Below are 14842 nucleotides of genomic sequence, written 5' to 3'. Positions count from 1 at the left end.
TATATATATGTATATATATATATATATATATATATATGTATGTATGTATATATATATATATATATATATATATATATATATATATATATATATATATATATATATATATATATATTTTAATATATTATATATACAAGTTCACGATTATATGCTATATAATCGTGAACTTGAGGTACATTACTGAATTACTTGTACACAGAAAATGAAATTAAAGGGGTGAGACACCCCCTAATATATAATGATGGAGGAAACTCTGAGATGAAGAATTACTGCGCATTATGATAACAGATTTATTAATATGCACACCCACTTTTTTCAGGTTCATCAGAGCGTGCACACTGGGGTGCGGACATTCCTGTGTCCGTACTGCCCCCTGACCTTCAAGTGGAGCTCCCACTACCAGTACCACCTGCGCCAGCACACGGGGGAGTGCCCGTACCCGTGCGACACCTGCCCCAAGGCCTTCAAAAACTCCAGCAGTCTCCGGCGCCACAAGAACGTCCACCTGGGCCTGAAGCCGTACACCTGCTCCGAGTGCAACAAGTCCTTCACGCAGTCCACCAACCTGCGGCAGCACATGAGGATCCACACGGGCGAGCGGCCGTACGTCTGCGACGAGTGCGGCCGCAGCTTCACGCATTCCTCCAACCTGGCGCTGCACAAGAACTCCCACTCCCTCAACGCCGCGGGGAAGGAGAGAAAGGCCGGCGAGGTCGCGTTGAAGCCGAGCGAAATAGTGGAGGTGGTGGTGGGCTCGGAGGAGGAGGCGACGTCCATGTTGACCGCCATGGTGGGATACGTCAGCCAGGAGGGGGCTGACGGAGTCGGGGTGGGCATGGAAGAAGTCTTCCTATCCACCACCTCGCCCACCCACAACACCAGCCTGCTCGCCCTCGCCCCATCAGCGGCGAGCGAGCGCGCGTCCCGGGCGATCGGCACGGAGGTGCGCCTGAGCATGGACACCGGCGCCAGCCTGCTGCTGTACAGCTGCGGCAGCTGCAGCCACACCTTCCCCACGCAGACCCACCTGGAGGAGCACCAGTCCGTCCACATGGCCCCCGAGGAGCACGGCCCCGTCGGGGACACGGCGGGCGGGCCGGAGGTCGGGGACGGCCTGGTGGGGGCCGGCCACCTGCTGGCCGACTTTGAGGAGGTGGTGGAGACGACCACGGCGGCGGAAAGCGGACACACGCCGGAAGTGCTCCTCGGACTCGCGGACGCAAACAACTCAGTAAGTCATGATCAAAAAAAGGCTTCGCTTCCTCGCTTAAGGGAACGTCTACAAATGTTTGGAGGCAGACTCGCACTGCAAAAAGTCAGTTTCCATATGAGTTGGGAAATTGTGTTAGATGTAAATAGAAACGCAATACAATGATTTGCAAATCCTTTTCAAGCCATATTCAGTTGAATGCACTACAAAGACAACATATTTGATGTTCAAACTCATAAACTTTATTTTTTGTTTGCAAATAATAATTGACTTAGAATTTCGTGGCTGCAACACGTGCCAAAGTAGTTGGGAAAGGGCATGTTCACCACTGTGTTACATGGCCTTTCCTTTTAACAACACTCAGTAAACGTTTGGGAACTGAGGAGACACATTTTTGAAGCTTCTCAGGTGGAATTCTTTCCCATTCTTGCTTGATGTACAGCTTAAGTTGTTCAACAGTCCGGGGGTCTCCCTTGTGCTATTTTAGGCTTCATAATGCGCCACACATTTTCAATGGGAGACAGGTCTGGACTACAGGCAGGCCAGTCTAGTACCTGCGCTCTTTTACTATGAAGCCACGTTGATGTAACACGTGGCTTGGCATTGTCTTGCTGAAATAAGCAGGGGCGTCCATGGTAACGTTGCTCGGATGGCAACATATGTTGCTCCAAAACCTGTATGTACCTTTCAGCATTAATGGTGCCTTCACAGATGTGTAAGTTACCCATGTCTTGGGCACTAATACACCCCCATACCAGCACACATGCTGGCTTTTACACTTTGCGCCTAGAACAATCCGGATGGTTCTTTTCCTCTTTGGTCCGGAGGACACGACGTCCACAGTTTCCAAAAACAATTTGAAATGTGGACTCGTCAGACCACAGAACACTTTTCCACTTTGCATCAGTCCATCTTAGATGAGCTCAGGCCCAGCGAAGCCGACGGCGTTTCTGGGTGTTGTTGATAAACGGTTTTCGCCTTGTATAGGAGAGTTTTAACTTGCACTTACAGATGTAGCGACCAACTGTAGTTACTGACAGTGGGTTTCTGAAGTGTTCCTGAGCCCATGTGGTGATATCCTTTACACACTGATGCCGCTTGTTGATGCAGTACAGCCTGAGGGATGGAAAGTCACGGGCTTAGCTGCTTACGTGCAGTGATTTCTCCAGATTCTCTGAACCCTTTGATGATATTACGGAGCGTAGATGGTGAAATCCCTAAATTCCTTGCAATAGCTGGTTGAGAAAGGTTTTCTTAAACTGTTCAACAATTTGCTCAGGCATTTGTTGACAAAGTGGTGACCCTCGCCCCATCCTTATTTGTGAATGACTGAGCATTTCATGGAATGTACTTTTATACCCAATCATGGCACCCACCTGTTCCCAATTTGCCTGTTCACCTGTGGGATGTTCCAAATAAGTGTTTGATGAGCATTCCTCAACTTTATCAGTATTTATTGCCACCTTTCCCAACTTCTTTGTCACGTGTTGCTGGCATCAAATTCTAAAGTTAATGATTATTTGCAAAAAAAAAAAAATGTTTATCAGTTTGAACATCAAATATGTTGTCTTTGTAGCATATTCAACTGAATATGGGTTGAAAAGGATTTGCAAATCATTGTATTCCGTTTATATTTACATCTAACACAATTTCCCAACTCATATGGAAACGGGGTTTGTACAAAAATGAGGGGTATTTTACTTGAACTAAGCAAAATGATCTGCCAATAGAATAAGAAAATTTGGCTTGTCAAGACTTTCCAAAACAAGTAAAATTAGCTAACCTCAATGAACCCCAAAATACCTTAAAATAAGTATATTCTCACTAATAACAAGTGCACTTTTCTTGGTAGAAAAAAAATATGAGACCTTTTTACTCAATATGTTGAAAAATATTCTTAAATGAAGTAAATGCTAGTGCTATTATCTTGACATCATGATATGCGATTGCATTTCTTGAAACCAGCAAACTTATACTAAAAACTAATTTATTGTTCTTAATGGAAAGGCAACAAGGCAAGCGCTTGTTACTCTCGGGGTCTCCTAGCCGCTCAGGCAAATCATATTGTCTAAAAATGCATTTTTCCATGGATAACATGACATCATCGCGCCAAGTGCGTGCTCTTTCAGTCAATTAGTGCGCATATATACAGCCCGGCCCCCGGCCAAATTTATTTTAATTGTAATTTTGAAGAATTGATCTGAATGTGCATGAACTATTTCTGTTCAAAATTGCCAGAAATGTTAAATGTTTAAGTATTAACTGTCAGTTTACTGTACTGTGCCAACTGTACTACTATATGAGTACATATTTTATATTGTTTCATTGAAAATAAAACAGCAACGTCCATTTGGCTGACATCCGTTTTAATTATGAGACACAATTGTGTCAAAGTCATGATTTCTTTTTGACATGCTTGAAATTAGAAATTATTAATTTAAAAAAGTAGTTTTCTACTTGTGAGTGTTGATGACACAGCTTTGCAACAGTTGATATTCTAGTTTCAAGCATGTGTTACTCAATATAGGTCATCAAATCTCCACAACAAGCTGTAATATCTTACTGAGATCATTTAGGACCAAAACAAGTAAAACACTCTAACATAAAATCTCCCTAGTGAGAAGAATTATCTTATCAGACAGAAAATAAGCAAATATCACCCTTATTTGAGATATTTAATTTGACTTAGATTTCAGTTTTTGCAGTGTGCATTACTTGCAATTTTACCCTAAATGCATCAATCCGGGTCACGGCACCAAATATTGGGACTAGGGCTGGGCGATACAGCCTTTTATTAATACCTCCATATTTTTAGGCCATGTCACGATACACCATACATATCTCGATTAGAGATGTCCGATAATATCGGGCTGCCGATAAATGCTTTAAAATGTAATATCGGAAATTATCGGTATCGGTTTCAAAAAGTAAAATGTATGACTTTTTATAACGCCGCTGTGTACGCAAACGTAGGGAGAAGTACAGAGCGCCAATAAACCTTAAAGGCACCGCCTTTGCGTGCCGGCCCAGTCACATAATATCTACGGCAGGGGTCACCAACGCGGTGCCCGCGGGCACCAGGTAGCCCGTAAGGACCAGATGAGTAGCCCGCTGGCCTGCTCTAAAAATAGCTGAAATAGCAGCACTTACCAGTGAGCTGCCTCTATTTTTTAAATTGTATTTATTTACTAGCAAGCTGGTCTCGCTTTGCCCGACATTTTTAATTCTAAGAGAGACAAAACTCAAATAGAATTTGAAAATCCAAGAAAATATTTTAAAGACTTGGTCTTCACTTGTTTAAATAAATTCATTTATTTTTTTACTTTGCTTCTTATAACTTTCAGAAAGACAATTTTTTTCCTCTTCTTTCCTGACAATTTAAATCAATGTTCAAGTACCGGTAAATGTATTTGTTTTATTGTAAAGAATAATAAATAAATGTTAATTTAATTCTTCATTTTAGCTTCTGTTTTTTCGACGAAGAATATTTGTGAAATATTTCTTCAAACTTATTATGATTAAAATTTAAAAAAAATATTCTGGCAAATCTAGAAAATCTGTAGAATCAAATTTAAATCTTATTTCAAAGTCTTTTGAATTTCTTTTAAAATTTTTGTTCTGGAAAATCTAGAAGAAAATAATGATTTGTCTTTGTTAGAAATATAGCTTGGTCCAATTTGTTATATATTCTAACAAAGTGCAGATTGGATTTTAACCTATTTAAAACATGTCATCAAAATTCTAAAATTAATCTTAATCAGGAAAAATTACGAATGATGTTCCATAAATTCTTTTTTAAATTTTTTTCAAAAAGATTCGAATTAGCTAGTTTTTCTCTTCCTTTTTTCGGTTGAATTTTGAATTTTAAAGAGTCTAAATTTAATTGTCATTTTTTTCGTGTTTTCTCCTCTTTTAAACCGTTCAGTTAAGTGTAAATATCATTAATTATTAATAATAACATAGAGTTAAAGGTAAATTGAGCAAATTGGCTATTTCTGGCAATTTATTTAAGTGTGTATCAAACTGGTAGCCCTTCGCATTAATCAGTACCCAAGAAGTAGCTCTTGGTTTCAAAAAGGTTGGTGACCCCTGATCTACGGCTTTTTACAAACACAAGTGAATGCAAGGCATACTTGGTCAACAGCCATACAGGTCACACTGAGGGTAGCCGTATAAACAACTTTACACTGTTACAAATATGCGCCACACTGTGAACCCACACCAAACAAGAATGACAAACACATTTCGGGAGAACATCCGCACCGTAACACAACAGAACAAATACCCAGAACCCCTTGCAGCACTAACTCTTCCGGGACGCTACAATATACATCCTCCCCCCCCCCACTACTGAGGACCGGGAGAAAACTATAAATCCAAACATTTTGTATTAAAAATGTAACCGTCTTCAGCTATTAAGGCAGAAGGGCAATGTCAGCGCAAGCACGGAGAACACAAACAATGTCAACAAAATATTAAAATCTAACAATAAACTCTTAAAAGGAAGGCGCAAAAATAAGAAATGTGTAAGAAATGCTTCATAAAGTGTAAGAAAATAGTGCAAAGTGTGAAAATGTAAACATAGAGAAACCTGGAAGTAACAGCGGTGCTCTAAAGGGTGAGCGCCGATAAGGTCTTGGTGGGAACGAGCGCCTTGCGTCATTTACAGACCCGATAAAAAGTACCCGATTGGCTCTTAGCGTGGAACGCATTTTTCATCGATATCGATTACATGTCTATGGCGATATATACTTATATCGTTTTAGCGCCCGGCCCTACATGCGGTATTCAGTCAAAATATCAATTAATGAATTAAAAAGCTCTTAAAATGAAATTATACTGCAAACCTTTCCCTAGCCCCTTCCTTCTCCGCCACTGATAAGACTATAGTAGCCAATTTCCCCAAGTTGGTCTCGGTCTCGCAAAAAAAAAGCCGTCTCAGGAAGTTTTTAATTATGTTAAATTTGTTAGTTTGTGCTAGAAACATATAAATTATTGAATAATATATTTCCTATGAATGCAGTAAAGTACCTCAAATTAAATTTAATTGATAAAAAAAAAAGAAGAAAAAAGGTTCACATAATTAAAAAATGACATAAGGGGTTTGGGCCCCAAATAAAATGCATATTCAGGGACCCAAATAATCCAGGGGCCCTGTCTAGACCTACTTCCTGTTCCTTTACACCGTCCTCTCTTTGTTACATGTTGATTTTATCCTTTTATTTTATCATTTTCTTTTAATTATTTTATCCGTACATGTTGTTTTTTTAATTATTTGTATCTGTATATGGTAAAGGGGCTTTGAGTTTCCCGAAAGGCGCTTATAAATTAAATGTGTTATTATTATTATTTTTACTATTAAGGACGTATTTTCATTTGCAACGCTGAGGCAGTGTTTACATGTTAGAGATGTTGAAGTGTGATGACAATCTCTCGCCGTCCCTCATTTTACCAACAAAAATGAATACAGGTCGCTCTCAACAGTACACAAATATTCTGCAATGATCGCTAATTATTACTATTTTAGGAATAATTAATTAAAACAGTAGAGTATTTTTGACAATGTATGTACTTTTACAGTCAAGTCTGTGTGGTATAAAACGAGTAAAACATCAATACAGTATTTTTTTTTCCAATTTTTGTTAAAATCCTGTGGGGTTTTTTAGGAACACTTAAAATTTGGTAACAAATCCATAAAATCATAATTCATTCAATGTTTTTGGAAAGAAATAAGTCGAGAAATTTGCAATTTTGCCACCACTTTCTGAAAATGTTCATGCATTTTAGGCTGCAACCATCTCTTAAAAAGTTCCCTGGGTGTGTCCTCAGAGTGTGCGTACCAGCCAGGCCCAGTTTGAGCTCCTGCAGAGCTTCGGCAAGGCGCCCGAGAGCTGTGAGGGCGTGCAGCCAGAAGCTGCCAGCACGTGGGCGGGGCTGCTGTGTGGACACTGCAACAAGTCCTTCAAGACCAGCGGAGGTCTCAATAGACACGTGTCTCTGGTGAGAACATTCCGCCGCAATATCGTGTTGTTCTACAAATACCGTGGGCCGCACACACAAACACAGCAAGCGGAGGCCATTTGGATATTTTTCTTTTTTTAAAACCAAGACAATATATACATTTTTTTTTTTACCTTTAGGGCTCCTCTCAAGTTTAGTCCCAGGGACCCAAAAGGGTCAGAGTCTTAAAAATTAAAATAAAATAGTCATATATTAATATTTTCTTTCATTCAATGCTTAAATCTCTAGATAAACTTCAGATCTATGTCGATATAAAGTTGAAATCATATATTTTTTTAATGATTTATGCCCTTTTGGTCAAAGAAACCCCATTTTTTTGTGGCAAAAACACAAAATATGCAATATTTCCCCCCCAAAAAAATGTCAAAGTGGAATATTTGATCTGGATTAATAGGTTAATAATCCTCAACATTATTGATTTTAATTTTTTTTTTTTTTTATAACAATGACGCTTTGAAAAAAACACTAACCTTCTTGGGGATCCAAAAGGGTGCCTCTCAAAAAACTGATAAAAATAAGGTATACATTATTGTCTTATTATTTGCTTTCAAGGCTTGCATTTCTAGATAAACTTCAGATATATGTCGATATAAAATTTAAAAAAAATTTTTTTTTTAATGATTTATGCCCTTTTTGTCAAAGAAAACCCTGTTTTTTGTGGCAAAAACACAAAATATGCAATATTTCCCCCCCCCAAAAAATATCAAAGTGGAATATTTGATGTGGATAAATAGGTTAATAATTCATAACATTATTGATTTTAATTTTTTTTAACAATGACAGTTTGAAAAAAACACTAACATTTTTGGGGATCCAAAAGGGTCCCTCTCAAAAAACTGGTAAAAAAAAAAGGTATACATTATTGTTTTATTTTTTTTGCTTTCAAGGCTAAAATTTCTAGATAAACTTCAGATCTATGTCGATATAAAGTTAAAATAATATATATTTTTTTATGATTCATGCCCTTTTTGTCAAAGAAAACCCTGTTTTTTGTGGCAAAAACACAAATTATGCAATATTTTTCCCCAAAAAAATGTCAAAGTGGAATATTTGATGTGGATAAATAGGTTAATAATTCTTAACATTATTGATTTACATTTTTTTTTTTTTTTTTTAACAATGACGGTTTGAAAAAAACACTAAGATTTTTGGGGATCCAAAATGGTCCCTCTCAAAAAACTGGTAAAAAAAAAAGGTATACATTATTGTTTTATTTTTTTGCTTTCAAGGCTTACATTTCTAGATAAACTTCAGATCTATGTCGATATAAAGTTAAAATAATATTTTTTTTAATGATTTATGCCCTTTTTGTCAAAGAAAACCCTGTTTTTTGTGGCAAAAACACAAATTATGCAATATTTTTCCCCAAAAAAATGTCAAAGTGGAATATTTGATGTGGATAAATAGGTTAATAATTCTTAACATTATTGATTTACATTTTTTTTTTTTTTTTTAACAATGACGGTTTGAAAAAAACACTAAGATTTTTGGGGATCCAAAAGGGTCCCTCTCAAAAAACTGGTAAAAAAAAAAAAAAAAGGTATACATTATTGTTTTATTTTTTTGCTTTCAAGGCTAAATCTCTAGATAAACTTCAGATCTATGTCGATATAAAGTTAAAATGATATATATATTTTTTATGATGTATGCCCTTTTTGTCTGTTTTTTGTGGCAAAAAAACAAACTTTGCGATATTTTTCCCCAAAAAAAATTTCAAAGTGGAATATTTGAGGTGGATATATAGCTTAATAATTCATAACATTATTGATTTTAATTTATTTTTATTTTTTTTAACAATGACGGTTTGAAAGAAACACTAACATTTTTGGGGATCCAAAAGGGTGCCTCTCAAAAAACTGGTAAAAAAAAAAAAAAAGGTATACATTATTGTTTTATTTTTTTTGCTTTCAAGGCTAAAATTTCTAGATAAACTTCAGATCTATGTCGATATAAAGTTAAAATAATATATATTTTTTTATGATTTATGCCCTTTTTGTCAAAGAAAACCCAGTTTTTTGTGGCAAAAACACAAAATATGCAATATTTCCCCTCCCAAAAAATGTCAAAGTGGAATATTTGATGTGGATTAATAGGTTAATAATTCTTAACATTATTGATTTTAATGTATTATTATTTTTTATAACAATGACGCTTTGAAAAAAACACTAACATTCTTGGGGATCCAAAAGGGTGCCTCTCAAAAAACTGGTAAAAATAAGGTATACATTATTGTCTTATTATTTGCTTTCAAGGCTTACATTTCTAGATAAACTTCAGATCTATGTCGATATAAAGTTTTTAAAAAAATTGGGATTAATAGGTTAATAATTCTAAGTGAAATATTTAATTTGGATAAATAGGTTAATATTTCATAACATCATTATATTTAGTTTATTATTATTTTTGAACGACGACGGTTTGGGGAAAAAAACACTAAAGCTAAAAAAAATGGTAAAAATAAGGTATACATTATTGTCTTATTGTTTTATATCTGTTGATTATAAGTTTGTTTGTTTGTTTGTTTGTTTGTTTGTTTGTTTGTTTGTTTTATGCCGTTTTTGACAAAGAAAACTTTTTTTTTTTATACGGCAAACACAAAATATGCAACATTTTCCCCAAAAAATATTTTAAAGTGAAATATTTTATAAAAGTGTTCAAATAAGTCATATATTGATTTTTTTTTTAACTTTCAACACTTAAATATATTCATCAGATATATCTGTGTATTATTTTTTTTTTATTTTTTTTGTTAGTTTTTTGCGCTTTTTGTCAAAGAAAACTTTTTTTTTTTTATACGGCAAACACAAAATATGCAACATTTTCCAAAAGGGACTACTCATAAAAGTGTTCAAATAAGTCATAGATTATGATTTTTTTAAAAACTTTAAACACTTAAATATATTCATCAGATATATCTGTCGATTATTGTTATTTTTTTTTATTATTTTTTTTGGCCATTTTTGTCAAAGACAACATATTTTTTTTATGGCAAACACCCAAAATATGCAACATTTTCCCACAAAAATATCTCAAAGTGTAATATTTTATGTGAAGTAATTGTAGCCTTAAATATGTCAATAATCCGTAACAACATTGATTTTGATTTATTATTATTTTTTGAGCAATGACAGTTTAAAAAAATAAATTCCACAAACATCTTTGGGGATCCAAAAGTGTAAGTGTTAAAATAAGTCATAGATTATGATTTTTTTAAACTTTCATCACTCTTAAATATATTCATCAGATATATCTGTCGATTATCATTTATTATTTTTTGTGTGTTTTTTGCCTTTTTTGTCAAAGAAAACATATTTTTTATATGCCAAACATATAAAATACGCAATATTTTCCGCAAAAAATATTTCAAAGGGGAATATTTGATGTGAAGTAATTGTTGCCTTAAATATGTCAACAATTCATAACAACATTGATTTAGATTTATTGTTATTTCTTGAGCAATGACAGTTAAAAAAAAAAAATCACATTTACATATTTGGGGATCCAAAAGGGTCCCACTCATAAAAGTGTTTTTTTTTTTTTTTTTTAAACTTTCAACACTTAAATATATTCATCAGATACATCTGTCGATTATAATTTATTATTATTTTTTGTGGTTGTTGCCTTTTTTGTCAAAGAAAACATATTTTTTATATGGCAAACATACAAAATATGCAATATTTTCCGCAAAAAAATATTTCAAAAGGAATATTTGATGTGAAGTACACCTAGCCTTGAATATGTCAATAATTCCTAACAACATGGATTTTGATTCATTATTTTTTTTTGAGCAAAGACAGTTTTAAAGAGAAAAAAAAACAGCCTGCATGGCAGCTTTGTGTTAAATTATGATTTTTATTTTTATGATTTTTTTCAGATATATCTGTCGATTATAAATGTTTTTTGTTTGTTTGTTTTTTGCCCTTTTTGCCAAAGAAAACATATTTTTTATATGGCAAACACACAAAATATGCAATATTTTCCCACAAAAATATCTCAAAGTTGAATATTTTAGGTGAAGTAATTGTTGCCTTAAATATGTCAATAATTCATAGCAACATTGATTTTGATTCATTGTTATTTTTTGAGCAATGACAGTTAAAAAATAAATCACATTAACATCTTTGGGGATCCAAAAGGGTCCCACTCATAAAAGTGTTAATAAGTCATAGATTATGATTTTTTTTTACTTTCAACACTTAAATATATTCTTTAGATATATCTGTCGATTATTTTATTTTTTTGTTTGTTTGTTTTTTGCCCTTTTTGTCAAAGAAAACTTATTTTTTATATGGCAAACATACAAAATATGCAATATTTTCCCCAAAAAATATTTCAAAGTGGAATATTTTATGTAAAGTAATGGTACCCTTAAATATGTCAATAATTATAAGATTGATTTTAATTCCTTATAATTTTTTGAGCAATGACAGTTTAAAACAATAAATCCCACAAACATCTTTGGGGTTCCAAAAGGGTCCCACTCATAAAAGTGTTAAAATAAGTCATAGATTATGATTTTTTTTTTAACTTTCAACACTTAAATACATTCATCAGATATATCTGTCCATTATTTATTTTATTTTTATTTTTATTTTTTTTGTTGCCCTTTTTGTCAAAGAAAACATATTTTTTATATGAAAAACACACAAAATATGCAATATGTTTCCCAAAAAATATTTCAAAGTGGAATATTTTATGTCAAGTAATGGTAGCCTTAAATATGTCAATAAATTATAACATTGATTTTGATTCATTATTATTTTGTTAGCAATGACAGTTTAAAAAAATACTTTCAACACTTAAATATATTCATCAGATATATCTGTTGATTATTTTTTTGTTTGTTTGTTTGTTTTTTGCCTTTTTTGTCAAAGAAAACATATTTTTTTATATGGCAAACATACAAAATATGCAATATTTTCCCACAAAAATATTTCAAAGTGTTATATTTTATGTAAAGTAATGGTAGCCTTAAATATGTCAATAAATTATAACATTGATTTTTATTCTTTTTTTTTCTTTTTTTAGCAATGACAGTTTAAAACAATAAATCCCACGAACATCTTTGGGGATCCAAAAGGGTCCCACTCATAAAAGTGTTAAAATAAGTAATAGATTATGATTTTTTTTTTTACTTTCAACACTTATAATATATTATTTTTTTGTGTTTTTTGCCCTTTTTGTCAAAAAAAACATATTTTTTATATGGCAAACATATAAAATATGCAATATTTTCCCCAAAAAATATTTCAAAGTGGAATATTTGATGTGAAGTACACCTAGCCTTGAATATGTCAATAATTCATAACAACATTGATTTTGATTCATTATTATTTTTTGAGCAAAGACAGTTTTAAAGAAAAAAAAACAGCCTGCATGGCAGCTTTGTGTTAAATTATGATTTTTATTTTTATGATTTTTTTTCAGATATATCTGTCGATTATAAATGTTTTTTGTTTTTTGCCCTTTTTGCCAAAGAAAACATATTTTTTATATGGCAAACACACAAAATATGCAATATTTTCCCACAAAAATATCTCAAAGTTGAATATTTTACGTGAAGTAATTGTTGCCTTAAATATGTCAACAATTCATAACAACATTGATTTAGATTTATTGTTATTTTTTTAGCAATGACAGTTAAAAAAAAAAAAAAATCACATTAACATTTTTGGGGATTCAAAAGGGTCCCACTCATAAAAGTGTTTTTTTTTTTGTTTTTTTTTAACTTTCAACACTTAAATATATTCATCAGATACATCTGTCGATTATAATTCATTATTATTTTTTGTGTTGTTTGCCTTTTTTGTCAAAGAAAACATATTTTTTATATGGCAAAGATACAAAATATGCAATATTTTCCGCAAAAAAATATTTCAAAAGGAATATTTGATGTGAAGTACACCTAGCCTTGAATATGTCAATAATTCCTAACAACATGGATTTTGATTCATTATTTTTTTTTGGAGCAAAGACAGTTTTAAAGAAAAAAAAACAGCCTGCGTGGCAGCTTTGTGTTAAATTATGATTTTTATTTTTATGATTTTTTTCAGATATATCTGTCGATTATAAATGTTTTTTGTTTGTTTGTTTTTTGCCCTTTTTGCCAAAGAAAACATATTTTTTATATGGCAAACACACAAAATATGCAATATTTTCCCACAAAAATATCTCAAAGTTGAATATTTTACGTGAAGTAATTGTTGCCTTAAATATGTCAACAATTCATAACAACATTGATTTAGATTTATTGTTATTTTTTTAGCAATGACAGTTAAAAAAAAAAAAAATCACATTAACATTTTTGGGGATCCAAAAGGGTCCCACTCATAAAAGTTTTTTTTTTTTTTTTTTTTTAAACTTTCATCAGATACATCTGTCGATTATAATTTATTATTATTTTTTTGTGTTTTTTGCCTTTTTTGTCAAAGAAAACATATTTTTTATATGGCAAACTATACAAAATATGCAATATTTTCCGCCAAAAAATATTTCGAAATGGAATATTTGATGTGAAGTACACCTAGCCTTGAATATGTCAATAATTCCTAACAACATCAGTGTTTCCCATAAACTGCCAAGATACCTGTGGCGGTGGGGGCGTGGCTATGGGCGTGGTCACCATGACGTCATCGAGTAATTTGCATAATTTACTACAATGATATGATTTTCTCTAAAAAGGCTCAAAAAATGTATACTTACTAATTAATAATAACAGTTTTGTTTTAAACGTCCATCCATCCAGCCATTTTACAATATAATTACAACACTTTATGTACATATTTATATACAGATTTGAACAATAAGTTATTCACTGAAATATATTTATTAATTGTGGTTCTTACAAAAAATGTATCTTATAAAATATAAAAGCTAAAATGTCTCTTAAAGCTCTGCCCCTTTAATTAGTGCATACTAAATAATTTGACTTTAGCCTACTACTACAACCATATTATTTACCAGCAACATAAAGTGAAACAGAGGCAGAGGTGTCCTGCCACAGTCAGTAACAAATAAACAGAAAACAGTAGTGGTCAAATACAAATAAGGCAACAAGAGAAGTATCCTACACTTCTCTTTTGTAATGTAAATGTGAACAGCCTATATGGGCATCTACATCAACTATATGATTTGGCTGAGAAGCTGGACAGGACAACAAAAAAAAAACAAAAAAATTTTTTTTATTTGTTTTTATTTTTATTTTTTTAATTTGTGGCGGACGTAATTCTTTCGTGGCGGGCCGCCACAAATAAATGAATGTGTGGGAAACACTGCCTAGCCTTGAATATGTCAATAATTCCTAACAACATTGATTTTGATTCATTATTATTTTTTGAGCAAAGACAGTTTTAAAGAAAAAAAAACAGCCTGCATGGCAGCTTTGTGTTGTTATAGTCAACATTGCAACTCTTTTGTTCCACTTCTTATGTTTTTTAATAGTATTTTTAGAATGTGCCGTTAAAAAAAATGAGCTGCGTGCCACAATTGGCCCTCGGGCCACACTTTGGACACCCCTGTTCTAGACTCACGGTGTTCCCGGTCTCCTGCAGATGCACTCCCTCTCGTCTCAGTCCCGCTCCCAGTTCAGCTGCTCGGCCTGCGACCGCTCCT

At 33.1% G+C, this 14842-nt stretch overlaps 1 protein-coding gene across 6 annotated transcripts in view; it reads left to right on the top strand.

Annotated features, from left to right (window-relative positions):
- Positions 1–14842, top strand: part of znf628 (zinc finger protein 628) — a 52020-nt gene that overhangs the window by 25084 nt on the left and 12094 nt on the right. For all 6 annotated transcript variants that reach the window (XM_062062572.1, XM_062062577.1, XM_062062576.1 and 3 more), the window contains 3 exons: positions 320–1231; positions 7040–7210; positions 14782–14842. The exon at positions 14782–14842 is cut by the window's right edge and continues 267 nt beyond it. In XM_062062572.1, the coding sequence (XP_061918556.1) occupies positions 320–1231; positions 7040–7210; positions 14782–14842 (1144 nt within the window). The remainder of the gene's footprint in view (positions 1–319; positions 1232–7039; positions 7211–14781) is intronic.

This window comes from Entelurus aequoreus, linkage group LG11, assembly GCF_033978785.1.
Source record: "Entelurus aequoreus isolate RoL-2023_Sb linkage group LG11, RoL_Eaeq_v1.1, whole genome shotgun sequence".
Taxonomy (NCBI): domain Eukaryota; kingdom Metazoa; phylum Chordata; class Actinopteri; order Syngnathiformes; family Syngnathidae; genus Entelurus; species Entelurus aequoreus.
The sequence above is the reverse complement of the archived record's forward strand: the minus strand, read 5'-3'. Positions and strand labels throughout refer to the sequence as shown.